The 18,989-nt window shown below is 40.1% G+C and overlaps 2 protein-coding genes across 3 annotated transcripts in view; one reads left to right on the top strand and one right to left on the bottom strand.

Annotated features, from left to right (window-relative positions):
• LOC136833394 (uncharacterized) overlaps nt 1–1,115 on the top strand; it is a 376,341-nt gene extending 375,226 nt beyond the window's left edge. Inside the window, exon 13 of the mRNA XM_067095490.1 lies at nt 489–1,115. The gene's annotated coding sequence lies outside the window, so the exon portion shown is untranslated. The remainder of the gene's footprint in view (nt 1–488) is intronic.
• Nucleotides 424–18,989, bottom strand: part of LOC136833395 (putative methyltransferase C9orf114 homolog) — a 70,049-nt gene continuing 51,483 nt past the window's right edge. For both annotated transcript variants that reach the window (XM_067095492.1, XM_067095493.1), the window contains exons 5-6: nt 12,657–12,777; nt 424–656 (exon numbers count right to left, since the gene is read on the bottom strand). In XM_067095492.1, coding sequence (XP_066951593.1) covers nt 466–656; nt 12,657–12,777 — 312 coding nt within the window. In that variant the 3' untranslated portion in view covers nt 424–465. The remainder of the gene's footprint in view (nt 657–12,656; nt 12,778–18,989) is intronic.

The raw sequence follows: 18,989 nt of genomic DNA, 5'->3' as shown, positions 1-18,989 counted from the left end.
TCCCTAAATATATCACATATATATGTAAAATATAAATACCCTTTTTGTGCTCAAGACATTTCTCAACCTTTATAAATACATATTCTCAGCTCCCACTATGTTCCTGCGTAAAGGCCTAACAAAATGGGCTTTACTTATGTTAGAATGGTTTGTTGGATGCAAGTTGATGGCTCCTCTCCTACCAGTGTAGCTCCAGTAGCCACTACTACCATTTACTTCAATTTTGAATGATCAGCTTTGCATACTACCAGCATATTCAAAAATATTTGTAATTAAAAGCATACAGGTTACCAAATTTCAAGAGAATAACTTCTAGTGCTCACCACTAGTTATTCAAACAAGAGGCACAAGTATGCAGCCATCATTTGCATTACCAACAACACAATTTTAATGTGAAAAGGCTATTTAAGAAGGAAACAAGAATTCTGTATACAAATATTTCTTCAGTTAAAAATACAATAATAGTTACCCCTTAATCCCTTTTTCAGATAACTTATCATGTAGAACACACAGTGATATCAGCACAGCTTCTTCTGTTCGAATAGTGCGAACTTGTTGACGGGAGCAAGTGTTAATGTAATAATGAAAGAGGTCTGATGGTTCTGACCCTCGCAACTGGGAATCGGCCTCTATTGCTGCCTCTAATCCTTCAACACCTGTAAATTCATTGTTTTTAGGAATGTTAATAAGAACAACTTTATCAAAATCTAATAAACAATTGTTCACATCACCTTCATTCATATTAGTATACTGTACACTGTACAAACGAATACCCAAATTTTCCAGTATCTCTCATGTCCCAAATTTACAGTAACAGATTATTAGAAAATTATTTTTGTACCAAGGATACAATTTATTTTATAAAATAATTCATAAAAATTTTTATAAGTGATTCACAGTCAATACATCCTACTTACTAGTCTTAGATAACAAACGTTTAACTGTTGTGAACTAAAGACTTACATTTTAGATGTTTTCTTATCTTATAAACATATTCAGATTCTAGATTTTACTTGCAGAAAGTCAGCTCCATATACCAGTAATATGGTATGCTAAAACTTTAAATCGGAAATTTATCCCAAAGTACAGGATTAAATAAATCATTAATGAATAAACTGGGTTTACTTTCATGTTGGCTAATATCAATAGATATTTGTAGGTTGTGTGCTTATCACATGGGCACAAATACAGGTACAGCAGTTTTCTGTGGTTCCAAAATGTATTACTGTATTTCACTCCTCTGTTTACCACCCAAAAATTATAAAATGGAAATTCCAGGAGTACACAAAGAGCTTCATAAGTTTCCATCACCTGGCAAGCAAGTACAGGCTGTAGCATCACCAAAATAGTCAGGCTATGCCCTGCCCACCACCACACATTGACTACTTTTCCTTTGTTTCCATACTTATGTTTTCCAGTTTCCCCATAGCCCCTAGCATTCTCGCTGTATTTGCTGCTGCTGTCTATCAGTGTATTTCATACTGCACAGCCCTTGCTTGCATAAATAATGACCCCCAAACATATAAGCAGTGATGAGGGTAGTGCTTCTATGCTAGAGAACATAAGAAATGCTTCTCAGTAAAAAACATAGGTTGCTCATATGGGTGAAATACAAAATAAATTTTGTGGAGACACCTGAATGTTCAGCAAGAGTGTCATAATCATGAAGGGCTACAAAAGTAAGGTAAAATATGTACCCTGGCTGTTGTATCACAAGCTGCCAGTGATGTTCAACAGTGAATAAATGACAAATTATAAGTAATTTGTATTTTTCCTAACATACAAAACTGAGGTCTTTACAAGGGGGATTTACTTTCAGCGCAAGCTGGAGCCGGCCGTTTAACTTAATACAAGTTGGATATTGGTAGTTGGCTACCAATGGAAGGGGAGGAATCCCCTCTATCCAGTTGGTGCGTATTCACTTTACCTTTTGGCCCAGGAAGCAGAATGAGAGGTGGGCCATTTATGTAAAGACCTCAGGTCGTAAGTTACAAAAAATAGAAATCACTTTAAAAATTTGTCATTTGCTCCTACAAGTATACAAACCCTCGGTCTTTAAATAGGGGACACTTACTCCTTGGTGGGAGGATTCTGAGCAAATCTCTGAACTAACTGGTAGTAAGCCTCACCTGGGGACCTCTTTCCTGGTCATGTAAGATCAGAGGAAGGAGACCCATATGTCTGATCTGCTGAACATCTGTGATGTTCAACTGCCAGGCTTCTGGGCCTCAGAATAAATGGAAGGTAACATCACTGATTTGAAGATAGGCTTGGATGAACCCAAACTGTCAGGGACAACTTAGCTGAAAATAACCAAGGGGTCTGTTCATTGTCAGTCCCTCTCTCCCCTTGCTAGAGAGAGGGTAGGAGTTGCACCTATTAATCCAAAAAGAGCTAATTATCGACAGGATACTCAGTCATCTAGAATACCTGCATGCACACCCGTACAGCATGTGACAGTTGCTAACTGTCCCTTAGAAGGGTATAAAAAAGGATGTAGGAGGCTAGTCCCACACATGCCCCCCTCTTTCACAGCCATACACCTTAGGTGAGATGCTATCTGTCCTCAGAACTGGGTGATCTACATGACTGTTGAGCAACCACCACAGAACCCAAGGAAAAAGAATCCGAGGGTCTATGGGCAACGTCCCAAAGGCAAAAAGGAGGCAAATGTGGTCTGTTGTGACCACATTCCTGTCATTAGTACCTGTCTGACAGGTTCTTCCTGAATTCTAGGGGCAGACCAATGGCCCTGACGTTATGAAATCTCACTTAAAATATATTATTGTTTACCATGTCACCTGTGGAATATGTCTGTCTGATCATGCATAAAGTCAAAAGAAATGGAGCTCCTAGATGCCACTTCTTGGCTAAGCTGGAACCAAAACAAGTTGTTGGCACTTAGTTTGGAGGTGAAGTAATTTGGAGGTGAAGTCCTACGTGGTAATGCAAAAAGCCTTCAGGGACTTGGTAGCCTTTAAGGTCCTTAGAAATCAAATGCTCATACACTGCTGACCACCCGACGAATCAGGCAGAACGATGGGAAGTCATAAGCCCAAGACTTGAATCATGGATGCGAAAGACATCTCTTAGATGCCAACAGCATCTGGAGTTCCTAGGAGGTCAATTATCCAAGTACAGGCAGTCCCCGGTTAACAGCAGGCTCAGTTAATGGCGATGCGGTTTTATGAGGCTTGTCTAGAGACAAAAATTGGCAATTTTCGGCCCCAAAAATTGCCGATTTCCGCTTATTGGCGCCGATAATTGGGTGGTGGTGCCAATACATACCTAACAGAGGCGCTGGTAACTGAAAATCAGTGCTTCTCGGCACCGATAAGCCCGAAATTCGCAGAAAGCTGCGAAATCCCCGACTTCTGGCACTTTCGGTTATCATCACACCCCAGAACAGAATGCCTTCGGTAGACTGCCTGTACTGGCTTATCCCCAACGTTTCTAACCATGGATGCTGTTGATGTTTCCTAGACAGCAACAGCATCCAGTGTTCCCAGGAGGTCACCTACCTAAGTACTGACCAGACTCAATCATTGCTAAATCTTGTCAATGTGGTATGGTCAATGGCTGTTATGCCCACGGTCCATAAAGACAGTGCCGAATGGTAACAGCTTCGGTGTGTTGAGATTGAAGGACTAACTTGACCGTCTTCCTAGATCGAACAATGCTTCAAAACGTCAAGGTGTCAAGACCAATTGTCACTAACACCAACTCTAGTGACCGAACTTGTCTGCCAAACATCTACCTTCCTTGGAATGTGTCTGGTTGACCGCTGTGCTGAGTGTGCTACTGCAAACCTGTGCACCTGCACCACCAATTGAGGAGATGATAGGATACTAGCACCCCCAACTCTTGTTGATACGACACTAGCCCACCCCCAACTCTTGTTTACTAAGGAACTAGTACCATTCCTTAACATCATCATGGAATGCATATCCTTAGATCCTAAGGCTTGGAAAGCTAAGAAGATTTAGGTTATTGAGGTGCAGACAACTTATCGAAATCGGAACAGTGTCTAAAGGTCCTACAACATCAACCTCCGCTTCTTCCTCATGTCAAGAGAGGGGGGGATCCATGCTGGAAGGCAAGCAGAGGTCTCCTACAATGGTTACGAAACCATCACACTGCAGCAAGAGAACTCCCCTCCGTCTTGATATCTCTCAATCTCTACATCATCTGAAAGACTAAAACATTACAATATTCCAAGTAACTGTGTGGTCGACAGAAAAACTGCTTGTTCAGAGAGAAAACACTTCAGAACAAAGAGAAAAAGATGTAAAATAAGGATGTTCTAAAAATAGAATGGTTGGCAGGTGAGAGACAGGCCTCTCTCCTTGGGTGCGTAATAGAAAAAAGATATAACAGAATAAAAGAACATACACCAAGGCTAAGACCAAGCTGGGTTTGTGTTACATCAAAAAGGCAAAACCAAGTTAGCGAGGGAATTAAAGAGAAAGGCTCATAGGCTAAAACTATGTAGCATAACCGGGAATAACTATGCACCAAGAAAGAGCGAAAATAACAAAATGTAACAGAAAGAACTTGTTATATTATTTCAAAATAGGCCAAATATCTCAAAAAAATTATATTAAAAAACGAAAAGAATAATAAAGAATTAAGTCAAACAGCAGGCAGCAGAAGAGACATGTCTGTCTCAGATGTGGCCAAAAATTAAACTAAAAGCATACCAACTGGATGGAGGGGATCCGTCTCCTTCCGTTGGTAGCCAACTACCAATATCCACCTTGTTTTAAGTTAAACGGCTGGCTCCAGCTTGCACTGAAAGTAAATGCCCCCTATGTACCAAGGGTTTATGGATGTGTAGGAACAGCAAGGGTTTAATGAGGTTGGAAAAGTATGTGTGTGTGGATGATATGATCCCAAAAAAAAATGCCCAATGACAGCAAGAGGTACAGATGATGATCAGTCTTTAAAAGACTTATGAAAAAGGCATGAATCAGGTGACACCTACCCATTCAAAGGAACCAGATGGTTACACAGGTTTATATCTACGTATAATATGACACTCAAGAAGCTGATGCCATAATCTAATATAGAGTTACAGAAAATTATTGAGGAGGGAGGTTACCAACCTTAACAAGTTTTTAACTGTGATGGTACTGGACTGTTTTGGAAAAAGATGCCCAATAAAAAACCTAAAAGATGTCCAATAAAAAAAATTATATCCACAAGTGTAAAAAAGGCACAACTATGAGATTCACAGCCGGTGTCCCGGTGTTTTTCCGGAATAAAATTTTTTCAACTTACCTGACAAAGCTGACACTTTGTCACAGGATATCTGTCATCCCTACCTAATTTTTGACTGTATTCTGTATTACGAAAGTTGCATAATTCTGGTAATTACAAGGGTAACACCGACTTCTTGTAGACATCGCCAGCAAACTCAGAGGAATGTCTTTCGAAGATATAATGACGTAACTTACGACGTCATTAACTTGCCTTCTCGATGGATAATTGGCTATTTGTGAAAGTCTCCAAACCTGCAACAATGAAATACAACCAATACTTTGTTTACACTTTGTAGTAGTAGTATATAGGATTTATGCCATGAGGTCGAGTGCTAGAATCCTTGAAGAGAAGGGTTTCCACAAGTAATCTGAGAAATTACTTTCTTTCACTATTTCTCCATTGAAAAATTATATAATTAAAAATCAATTAACAAAGTGAAGAAAACTTTGGCATTTGTCATAACCTTTGATATTTTTCCTAATACGACAGTGACGATCATCAAAATAAATAGACGACTGCGGATTCTAATTTTTATTGTGCCTTGTGTCCAAAAGGAAAATAAATGGTCATTTGACTTTTGCTGCATAATGTACGCAGCAGCCAATTACTGTTAATATTTTCATTCACTTGTTACTATCAGGTTTTATGAGTCATTACTACTGGTTTTATGAGTCCAGAATGACTTCTGCCTAATCTTAGAGACAAATTGCTGCTTATTGTAGGTCGAATTTGGATGATTCACAATTCATCACTTTTCAATTAAGAATCATTCAAGTGAGCAAATTGGTTGACCGGTATACTATACTTTTTAGTGTGCAAGTAACGGTATTAAAAAAGCCATTATCAATCGAATTCAATATGCTGGTAATATTCTGTGGAATAAGAAAACAACTTCATTACAATGTTACACCAGCATGCTGTACTTGGTCATGAGAGGACAGGAGCGATCATATGAAATGACATGCCATTACATGGATCCTTTATTTAACATAATTACATATGAGGAAACTTGACTTTATAATCAATGGGTGGATTATGGCATTTCGGGCTAAGCCCAAGCACTTGGACCTATAGCGGTCATGCAGTGATGTATAACCCATGACATTTTTTCTTTTTCTTTTTTTGTCAAAAGTTTTAATGTTGTTCCGCAAATTATATTTTACTAAGAAATCAACAACTCTTGCTTTATAGAGCATATATAATTATCTTTCTGCACCTTATGGAAGTCGACAAATGACGAAAACTTGGTAGCCTTGGATGTCCGGGTGTACTCCTTACCCAAATAAGGGCCCTATTATTCATTTACCTATTCAAGCTTGTGTAGAGTTTGCCACGGGCCTCCTCACTTCTAAACAATTGTGCAAGTTGAATCACAAAAGCTGTCCTGCAACCACAGGGACAATGACTTATCATAGCCGCCATTCTTGAAGCCTTGACAAGGTACGAATATTCATTCAGATTTTCAGAGACAGCTGTTTGTCATCATCACCCTGTGGGAGGAGTCGGGAAGTCATATGTTTATGTCACATATAACTCTGAACCCAGACATTAGAGTGTTCCGCCACTGGCTTCGGCTGCTTTATTTTACTCTTATGATTATACTTTTTTCTGATATAAGTAATAAAGAATGCTGCTGAAAATTAGGTAGGAATGTAAAGTACATTATGGCTAAATAATATCTTTGTCAAATGCACAGATAAAAAGTTATTCCGGAAAAACACCGGGACAAAGGCTCTGAATCTTATAGTAGGCTTTATAGTATGGAAGGAAAGGCTAACTGTTACTGCATCTGGTACAATGCCAGGAACTAGCTTAGTATTGTTTTTCATCCCCAGAGTAAAAATGTACCTTGAAAAGGAGAGGTTACTTCTTAAGGTTTAAACACTTTCCCAGTCATTCTTGGTCAACAGCACTGCTTCAGTCACTTGACTGGGAGTATCACATGTGTCAAGGCTTCACACTCAGTAGGTATTCAGACTACTTGAGTTGCTATTGATGATGATACTGAAATCATAGGCAGCTGGAAATCATAAAAGGAGCAAACATTTACAATGAATACTGCTATACGAATTCGTGAAAGAAAGTTATCCCTGACTTCAAAGGCTTCACTGGGATTGACAAAGCCAAACAGTAACACAAGTTGGTGCCAAGGGATTCATCCATATAACAGAGGAAAATGTCAATGATCATACTGAAGAACATCATGGAGCTTTGGATAATGATCATCATTTGCAGTGCCCTTCATGTTGAGGCCAACAGTGTTCTAATTAGACATGTGTAGTATGAAATGACTGGCCCTGAGTTAAAGGCATTTGTACACCCATCAGTGTGCCTATAATTGTACTTTGTTTCAGCTATTGGCAAGTCATTAGAATTACCTTCTTCCAATTACTCAGTGACCATGGCTGTCAAGTATTGTCTCGAGATGAAGCTTCCTCCTCCACCATGCCTCTCCCCAGTCACCAGCATAAGCAGCATAGGCCTTTTCTAGTTCTTCACTGTGCATAGGCCTTTTCTAGTTCTTCACTGCTAAGTTCTACCCACCAGAAGAATTTCCTATGCCACAGATACCTCCCTCTCCTGATGTTTTCCCTGTCATGCCCGTGAGGGGCCTGCCAGTCTCCTGTGTTGCTTCTACAGTCCGCCTTCCGCCTTCATTCTACTGGTCATAAATTCCTACACGAGCTAACAACGTTCATTATATACGCTCTTTACGGCCAATTACATTACACAGTTGAATCCTCCATGAAGGAGCTGATAAATGCCTTGTGACTTTCTGCTTCACCCACTCCTCCTGAGGTCTCACAGCTTGAGTCAGTACCTCCTCCTGCCTCTCAAGTCTTCATTTTAAGTTTATGCTTCCATGAGTTTGGCTCCTTCTGCTTCTGTTTCCTCCTCATACACAAGCCATTTTGTGTACCAACCTGATCACAAGTAATGCCCTACCCTTGCACACTTGACTGACCCAGTTCTTTTTAACTCCATACTCTTTGAGTGCTCTCACATACTCTGCTGCTTCAGAGTACTTTACTTGTTTATGTGTATTTGACTGTCCCTTGTTCCCCAACTGCTTCCATGAATGTGGCCATTCCTGCTTACAAGTCAAACACTATCTCAACTGCTTCAGTGCTCCTGGCCAGTCTTCTGCATCCCATGAGAGTTATTAAGTTGTAACTCAATCAAACAGAATCTCTTCCAGCCTTCTTCTCATTTGTTCCTTTCCTGTAAGCAGCTACAGCTATCCTCCTCTCTAAAAGTTCATCTGCTTCATCCTCCCTCCAACTACAATAAAACATTCTTATACTAACCCATTAATCATAATTTTCAGTTCCCTCTTCCCTTCCTGAGGATTGCACAGAAGAATACGTAGTGACGCCTTGCAGTGGAACAGAATCAGCTAACATATATGCAGTTGCATTTCTTATTTTCAAATCTCAAGTTGGTGTGTTTCACACAAAAGAAGACTATTTCTGACATATATGTTGGTATAAAAACATGTTTTACTGGAAAAGTATAGCTTTTTCCCTGAAGCATAAAGTAATAAATGGTAAATTTCTGAAAACTTTCTCATATAACACTGATTAATCCTTCTGAACTTTGAACAAATAAGGGAAATTCTGAAACCTCAAACCAATCTTTTGAGCTCAATCTTCTTTTTCCTACAGACTTGAGATTCTCTTTGATGTTGAGTGAATGTTTCATGTGTTGAAAATCCATACAAAATTTTTTCCTTATGATTTTTGTAGCATTGTATGTATGTTTAATAATCACATTTTAATGTAAATCTTTACTGTCTTTGTAAGATATTGAAAAAATCACTTTAGAAGAAAGATATATAATAAAGTGTCTTCAAGTTCTTTTCTGAGGGACTATGCATTTACTTATTAATAAAAAAAAAATTATCTTGAGATATTATTACATCACTGTATACAATGAAAATGCCTTTAAACACTTTTTCATAATTACATTTGCTAGCAGGGAGTAACTGTACTCAGTGCAAAGAACAGAAACATGTCCCAGGGAAAGGCTGAGAAAGTCAGTCATACCCACATCTTCCACTGAAAGCTATGTGTCAGCCAAGAGGCTGGTGGCACCACTAAGAAACCACTCTAGCCAATCAAAACCACTCAAAAGTGTCCATTTACTGAGAACCATGAGCTCAAACCATGAGTAAAGGAGGAGAGAGCCTCCTCGATGATATAATGCAACTGGGCCTTGAGTAGCAGCTTTGGATCTAGTAGCACTTTTAAAAGCACTGATCTGGCACAGAAAGGGAATATCATTGTGGATGGCATCCAGTTAACTAGTTAAACGAAGCTCAAAGCAGAGGCCAAGAAGGCAATCACCTTAAAGATATCACAGGTCCAGTTTAGGATCTCTACTAAGGCACTAACATGCTGGAGCGTGATTAAATTCTTTGTAGTTTCCTTATCCAAGTCTTCCACTAACACAATGTTGTCATTAGAGGGGCTGAATTCAGCCTTAGCAGTCCAGGAGTGCTGGGCATGTGGGCAGGTTTCCCAGAGTTCAGAAGGTCTAGGCAGAGAGGTCTGGGAAGACGAAATGTTCATCAGTGGATGAGATGGAGTAATAGGGTGAACAGGAGATGACACTTGCAAGATCCATGCAGAGAAGTATGAATGGAAGAAACAACTGAACTGAATGGAGAAGTAGTCAGTCTGAATAGTACCATGACCTTTGTCAAGATGGACAGTACATGGAGGAGATTCACTTACTGCAATGTCCAGGAGAACAGAAAGACGGGCAAAGATTCCAGCACCAAGACTTGATCCTGAACTCTCTACTAGCAGATTGAGAAGACGAATACTGTAGCCGTAAATGGAGGCACAGCAGGAGATGAGCTCACAGGAAGAAGGATACCTTCCAAATGAGTCCAGGATCAGTAGAAGGAAGAACTACAGACTCAGATACTGCTGGCGCAGTCACAGCCAGAAAACTTTTGCGGTTGCCAACGAGGACATGTTCTCGACCACAGGCGCTGACAAGACCACAGTTGGCAGGGACAACAGGCCTCAAGCTCTGCTGCTAGTCCAGCTAACTGATGATCATCAATTTGTCTGTATACTACCTACAGGTTTTTTACCTATAGCCACAGCACAGAGAGTCATGCATCTGCTGATCCTCATAGATTCATTCACAGTATTCTACATGAAATAGTTTTCACAGTGTTCTATGTGATAATATTTTAATGCCACCATGTCTCCTATCATACTGAACTGATGATGCTGCCACCAAATCTACAAACCACATGTAGTGAAGCCAGGGTTGGTTACAAACCACAGTAGTTTATTTGCATCAAAACACCAAAGGATGAGCCAAAATGAAATGAGGAGTTTCTCTCTCTCTCTCTCTCTAATTTCCTGTGCATTTCCTGCCCAAATTTCTAACTAGTAAAGGTCTTCAACTATACATTTCCTCCATGATTTCCTGGGTCTTCCTACAGGTCTTCATCCTGTTACTTATACTGTGTTTGTTACTCTTCTTACTAACAGTTCCGTATCCTTTCTTGTCTGTGTATTTCTCTCCTGCTGAACATCGAATCTGTGTGTCACTTCCCAACGTGTAATAAAATATTTCCACCACACTGGCCTTATACACTGGAACCATATACTCACACCTCAAACTATCCATTGCCTTGTCAGTGCTCATTTCTCTGCTGCAAAGAATAATAAGGGCCTTATCCACAAATTGAAAGTTCTTAAAAACCAGTATTCTAATAAATCCAGAATGCTGTTACCATTTTTTCCCTGTCATTTCAATACCTACTTTACAGTCCTGTATGTCCCTTAAGTACCAAAAATGTTCTACGTCTTCTAAGACCTGCTTTACCACAACCAGGTGCTCCACTTCTTCCTTTTCCACCTTGTTCTTATATCTTTCTGGCTCTGAAAATCTCTTGCTCCATGTACATTTCACAATAGAGAATATCTTCCCAATACCTTGTTACATTCAGTGACAGCACTGTGTCCACTATACCGTTCACAGCATCCACATGGTCTCTTTCCCAACTACTTTTTCCTTTGCTTCCTTTCCAGTAACCATAAACTTATTTTTCCTACACTTGTTTCATTCAAAAGATATGAAAATACTGCTTCAGTAATTCCAAATATCTTTCAAATTTAATTTCTCAATTTTCATCTTATATTTACTTTGCCAGTTTTACATCTTTTCCAACTTTCCTCAGCCACTTACCTATCCCAAATATTTTCTCTTTCCCTATGCTGTTTTAAACAATTTGTAAGTATATAGTATTTTGAAAATAATTAAAATCATTGCAAAAAAGTTATTCCTACTTATTACTAAGTAACTTAACAAGACCACCATATCAAAATACCTTATAAAGCTGGCCTGAAAGGTTTGGTATTTAATAATGACCTTAGAATTTGACCTAATAAACTGCAGTTTTATAAAAAAAAATTAATGTATATGCTGAAAATAATGACAATTCTGGGAGATTTTCTGTAATTGATTTGTTTCCATAATTTGACATTCCCTTTTGGCTGAAGCTTGGATAATCACATAAAATATGTTCAAATTTTAGTGGGCGATCTGCATTTGCTGCATGCAGATTGGTTTAAAGAATGCATTAATCATGATGAGTTTGATCTTTTACATTTTTTTATCTTATTTATTATCACATAAACTAACATTTATTTAAAGTTGATAAGTTTTAAAGATGTTAGACTCTCTCTGTCAAAAAACATTACTTTTGATCTGGTCATAGTAGCTGCAGTTGTGGTTGCTTAATCAGCTACTTCATTTCCCTTTATATCCAAATGGTAAGAAATCGAATATATTTCAACATTTACACCAACTTCATATAATTAATGGATTAAAAATTTAATTTGTTGCACAGGAGAATTTCAAGAACAAAAACACTTATACAGTAGTCACTGAAAATTACAAATTCTGTTGTGGCAATATTTTTAATCTTCAGTGCTCAATTTACTGCAAATAGCTCTCCTGTGAAAACAGATGTGCCGTTTGGTAAGGAGAATTGCTTTAATAGGTGATACAGTAGCAAATGTACAACGGATTTAGAACCATCTGGAACCAGCAGCATAAGATGCATACTGTGAACCTTTGCATCTTGCGTGTTCTACTGAGTGTTGTTTATGATGTTAAGGAGTACTTAGGTTATTTTTGGATAAACAGTACTGATGAGCAAAAGTTCAGCACCTTCCTGATAGTCTAAAGATGAGGAATTGTAGTCCTGGAGGACTTCTTATCCTCATATTTATTAAGTCATTAAGAAAATTATTTAAATTTCACAAATACTATATAAGCTCCTCAACTGAGGATTATATCACACATTAGACATAAGAAGTTATCAAACTGTAATTACTAACAAAACACAATTCCAAAAACCTTACCTCCAAACACAACTAATGCATGAGAGAATTCTGAAAATTCTGCCTTCTTTGCATCCACTCCTTTGTCTGATGTACCAATTATCAGATCATATCCACCTGGAAAAGTGCAGCCTGTGACAACCTAGAAAGGAGAAAAATGCAAAATGTAAATGAAAACTCACTAACAGAAGCAAAAAGAAAAATGAAAAGTAATGATAAACCCTCTACTGAAATGAAGGCATAAGCACTTTTGGCAATGACTGCTAATGCTGTATTAATAGGCTTGTTAAAGTCTACTGGTCACCAGTTATTGCTAAGTGATAGTAAATATTGGATAAAAGATCATACTTAAATTTGACAAAAGAATAATCAACTAAGTTTTGAGATTATGGAATGAAAAACTAATTTCATACAAAAACCCATCAATCATAGTGTGCCAACACACAAAAGTTCTGACTGTCCTCAGACACAACATCTTTTCTCTAAGAAAGAAAAAGAGCAAAGTGTTCACACATGCACCCTCAGGAGCTACCTGTAGGTATAACCTATCCTCCTCTTATTTCATGTTTGCTGGATATGAAACAACTAAGAACAAGGTATAGGAGATGATTATGAAATTTATCCAGACTTACAAAGTTGGTCTGAAAGGATTTTATCACATATGACTGTCAAAATTTCCAGTAGGAAATGGTAAAAGAAGCTGGAGAGGAGAATGGCTCAAAAATTAACACGAGGCAAATCTATATATGATGTCTATGGAATAATTAGGTTGCACTCAAGCTGATATATAAAAAACCTATCTTATGGACCCTGATGAATTTATTGTGATGTCAGCACTATGCCTAAAACCTGTGTTTCTGTAATTAAAGGAAGGGGCTGCTGAAATCCAACAGCTGAAAGGGTGGGGGGTTTACTTTCCTCCTTTGCTGAAGCAGTGGTCTAAAGTAACACACTATCAAGTGTAGGATTCATTATTACAAGTCTTTATGGGGATTTTCACAAAACTGTGCAGAATCAGCTTATGATTCCAATCTGTTTTGAGGACTCTCCTCTCCTACAGTTAAGGAGCTTATAAAGCTCCTAAAAAAAAGAACAAGCCAACAAAGAAAACACTTCAGTGCTGAACTTTGTCTTTTTATGGCATAAGCATGAATATACAAATTCTAAGACTTATTCAGCTACAAAACAATTAGGAACAATAAGTTAAGGAGTGTTCCAGTTGAAACCCAATGTAGATGATAGCCAACTTTTTTTGGGTATATGGTAGTTGTTGATATTTGTTCTAAGTGTCAATTTTTTACCTAAAAGTTGTTAAAAGGCATCTCTTGAGATATGAAGTTTTCATAATAAAACTAATATTATAATACTTACCTGAATTCCCCTTAATCCCACCAGCCCAAACAACTCTCGATTACCAATCCCACAATTGGGAATTTTAACAGCCAGCGTTACCAATGCTACAGATAAAATCTTGTCACTTGAGCTACCATAACAAATGGTTGGCAACGCTGACACAGGTGTGCGCCGACACTCCCACTTTTGTCAACTGCTTTATTCAAGGTCAAAATTGATGTGGGGAAAGGAGGGTGGGAATCATTCAGGTGTTCAGGTAAGTATTACAATATTAGTTTTATTATGAAAACTTCATATTGCAATACACTCCCTGAACACCTGAATTCGCCCGATTAACAACATTTAGAGGAGGAAGGATCAATTCTATTGCATGCCTTTTGACAACTGCAGAGATGGTAGCTCACCAATCTGCTCTGCATAAAATATCCGTTTATTCATACACTCACCATATCAATCAATACTTTCAGTGAAGAGACATGTTGGAGAGTACTTTGATCGACAGTCAGGTCAGATTGACAGTCAGGTCAGTACTCTTGGTCCACTGACCTCACATGTGGCTCTTCAGAACCTCTCATGTATGGAGAAGAATGAGGCAGAGTGCAGAGCTGCTGTCCCTCCGGGAGAACCATCTAAGTTTGTGGCACACCCCTTTTACAACCGCAGAGATGGCAGCTCACTGATCAGCTCTGCATAGTATATCTATTTAGTTATACACTCACCTTATCAATCGATGCTTTTGGTGACGAGCCATGCTTGAGAGTACTGTCTCGGTCCGTCGACCTCCCATGTGGTTCTTCAGAACCTCTCATGTATGGAGGAGTAAGATGAACCTCCCATGTAGCTATTCAGAGCCTCTCAAGTATGGAGGGGAAGGAAGCAGTGTGCCGAGCCGCTGATCCTCCGGATAAGGCCTGACGATCGACGAGTGAAGAAGTATCTCAGTGCCGATGAAATAGCCTAGCCTACTAAAGCACCCCCTTGGAGTCTCGTAGGGAAACTATCAAAGACTAAGATACTTAAAATGTACTAAACCTAAGTTCATGTGATTATACTATCACTGTTGCCTAAGAATTTTAAAGACGAAAAGGAATTCCTCTATCTGGTTAACCTAAGACTCTCCTCACTAAGTGAATACCACCTCAGCTAAATGAACGCACCCTAGATAATAGACTTCACCACTACACGTGGACTAAGAGAATAACCTCTGAACCTCCGCACTAAGCAAATACCACCTCAGCTAAATGAACGCACCCTAGATAGTAGACTTCGCCGCTACACGCTGTGAGGCTAAATGAACGTCTCTTAAGTAAAGGAAGTAAACACTGAGACGGAATTCCAAGTAGCTGCCTCCAGAATAGAAGGCACTGAATAATTCCTTAGAAAGGAAGATGTAGTGGACATACTCCGAATACTGTGCGGTCCGGGAAATAGAGCGCTGAAGACGACGAAGAACAACCCTGAGAAGCCTGGGAAATCACCAGCAGATGGGAAGGATTCCGCGGAGAGACAAGAAGTGTATGCGGAAGCAGACGGAGTTTTTCGACCTTTGATATGCTTGCACCGGACATAAAGATATCTCCGCTGGATCACCGGTAATGAACACTTGCAGATAAAGAACTTTAAACAAACAAGGCAGAGTTTTAACCTCCGACTCTGTCTTCGCCACAAATTCTGGAAGACAGACAAATACGTATCATTTCTTGCATAGGAACCTAACTGCCTGCAGCTTGCCCAACCCTCTAGCTGAAGCTAAAGCTGTAAGAAAAAGCAACTTCTTAGTCAGTGTCTTAACGTTAGAGCTTCAATGGGTTCAAAGGCAAGGGAACGCAAGAAAAATATTGAAGTGCTTCCGACAAGTCCCACAGAGGGGCCCGAGTCGGCAAGACAGGACGTTCAATCTTAAAAGAACGTAATAAATCATTGATTATCTTACTACTAGAGATTTCAGGAAGGTGGAAACTAATTGTACCACTAATCGTTGAGCAGTAGTCAGCAATAGCCGAATACGAAAGGCCCTTGACTTTCCGAAGGAATAAAAGAAAATCAGCTATTTTGGTTATGGAAGCTCTAGAGATGGAATGACCTTCCTCATGCCACTAACTTCTATACCTTGTCCAGCTGAACCTGGTAAGGCTTTCGGGTTAACTTTCTCAAACTAAAAGAAAGCTGTCTAGACACAGCTTTAGGGAGTCCAGACTGTCTAGTGGCCCTGTCTACAGTCGCCCTGCAACTAGGTACAGCACGTGAGGGTTTGGATAATAATGGTGAGAATGCGGTCGTCTGAGAAGGAGTTTCGCATGGGTAGGGACATCAGAACTTCCGTAAGGAGCTCTAGGAGTTCTGGAAACCAAGCGTGTTATGGCGAGCAGGGAGCTATTACGATCACAGACATCATGACACACTCCCACAATTTCCTTATTACCTAATGAATGAGACCGGATGGAGGAAAGGCATACACCTGCATGTGATTCCAATTTGTAACGTCACATCGGTGCCTATCGACATGGGGACCAACATTGGTGAGAAATAAACCGTAAGACAATGGTTTAATCATGTTGCGAATAAGTCCACAGTTGCTAGCCACTTCTGGAGAACCTGACATATTACTTCTAGAGCCAAAGTCCACTCTCCCACCCAATACCTGACGGGAGCGACTTAGCGAATCAGCCAGTACCCTGAGACTCCCCAATATAAACTCGGGAAGTAGAGACACTAATTATCATTCTTCTCACCCTCTCAGGACTCTCTGTGCTATAGTACTGAATTCTGTTGAGCCTGCTCCCCAACCCCCATCACTACTCTGCTGCACACTAGGACTGAAAACAACTGAGGACTTCCTTTACAGCCTTGATTTCCTGAAGATTTATTGACTCCTCTCGTTCCCGAACCCCTCCAGAGGCCTGAGGCCTGGGTTTCCTCCAAAGTTGTTCCCCAACCTTGATCTGAGGCACCTGTGTACAGATGAACGTTGGGAAGAGGGGAGTCGATAGACCTTCCTGGTGTCAGATGCACTTCTGACCACCATAGACGATCCAACAGGCAAGAATCGCTCCCGACTATAACTGGGTTCTCATTGTGGAACTCCCAGCGATTCCTGAGACATACCTGAAGAGAGCACATCCGGAGAAGAGACCCTGGAATTAAAAGAGAGAGATGGACAGGAACCCTTCTACCTGCTGAAGGACTGACTGGATCCTCTCCAGGGTTGTGAAAACCCTCAAAGGAAGAGAGAGAATCCTCTTACCCAAATAGGTTACAAATTCCATAAGAATTCCCTCGCTCTTACTAGCTCCTGTAGAGAGGAGGCAAGGATCAACCAATCATCTAGATACCTCAACACTGTATCCTCGACTATGCATAATTGCTGACACCAGAGACGTGAGTTAGAAGCAATCACGTTCATCATACTGGCTATGTCATCATCCTTGAACAAGAATTAGCTAAGGCTAAGGTGTTCTAAACAATCCCTCTTATGAACGTCCGGATACTGAGGGGGACGATGACCAAGATAGAAATTTCGACTTTCCTGCTTCAAACATAGTAGACGAAGCCAAAGCATTAACCTGGATTTGAGCCAGACCCCCCCAAGATAAGTTTATTAGAGCTGCAAACAGCCATGCAACACATCCAAAGCACCTGGACATAGCTGTCACTCTTTTAGAACCCAACATTACAATAAACCTGCCAACACTAAAAGAGTCCTGAAGAGATATGCCAGGAGCTGGCTATTTTGCTCCAAACTAGTGGCATAAAGAGCCTCAAAAAAAAAAAATTGGCTTAGGGATTGAATTGAAAAAAATCTGAATTGACGGAGATCCGGAGCTCTTGCTTGAGAGTATGAAGAAGTAGCATACTCAAGCATGCATCTGTAATCAACTGCTGGCAAGAGGACATTCTAAGTTGAATCTCCTGCACCTCTGAATAAGAATCCTGTTCCGCAATGTCCGAACGGTTTAAGCCCGACGAAGGAGGAGGCACTGAATGAAGCCCGGACAGCGATGAAGAGTCCGCAAGCAGACCACCCTAACCAGAATGCTGTGTACCCACACCTAATCGGGTACCTGGAGCTGAATCCGCATAGTTGAGAACCGCCAGGAAAAGAGAAGGCTGAACCAAGAAAACCTTGAGCTGATTCCCATTATTACCAAGGGAAGACGAGTGAAAGTAGCCAAACCCACATAGCTAAACCCTGTTGGGGAGGATGCACAAACAAAACTGCTTATGGACAGGAAGAAGATGAAGAAGATGGAGGGAGAATGAAAGAGGTAGAAGCTATCCCTCAGAGTTACCAACGATGAACATGGAAAATGCAGTGATGAAAGCTGCGGACTGCTCAGAAGAAGGTACCACAAGCCCTGCCAAAACTGAATTTTGTGGAGCGCAAACCAAACTGGAATGCACTGACAGGCAAACCCTGTGAAATACCTGATACTACCTGAACAGCTGCTTGAAGCGGAAGCAAGGGGGTTGCAGCATACCAAAAGGATGGAACATGAGACGCCTGCAGCCAAATTCTGCTGAAACTGCGTTTTCACCTGTCCGAAGCTCCTCCTACTGGAGAAAGACTGAACTGAGGAAGGAAGAGAATTGGGAGGCAGAGGAATAGCAGACACATAAAACGGAAGAAGGAGGAAAACTGAAGATGAAGAAGCTGCAGGAAAGACCAGAGCAGAAGAAGAAGAGCTGAAGAGGAGACTGAAAAAGGGCCAACAGAGAATGTGGGAGCAGGAGATGAAGCGACAGATAACACAGAAAACTTAGAACAGAAAAGGACAGAAAGTACTATAGATCCACCCCACTCTCAATAATCCTAAAACATATCCGACACAAATTCTGGACACTACTATGTCACATACTTTCTAATGTTGGGGAAACCATTGAAAAGTAACCTCTCACCATAGGTCTGTACCGTGAAAGACCATGCAAATCCATATATATTCCGTCACATCAATTGCAGGTCCACTGCAAACTACTTTTAAAAAGCCGAAGGACACACAGAAT

The sequence above is a fragment of the Macrobrachium rosenbergii genome, chromosome 51 (genome assembly GCF_040412425.1).
Source record: "Macrobrachium rosenbergii isolate ZJJX-2024 chromosome 51, ASM4041242v1, whole genome shotgun sequence".
In the NCBI taxonomy this organism is placed as follows: Eukaryota; Metazoa; Arthropoda; class Malacostraca; order Decapoda; family Palaemonidae; genus Macrobrachium; species Macrobrachium rosenbergii.
This window is presented reverse-complemented; position numbering and strand designations above follow the sequence as displayed.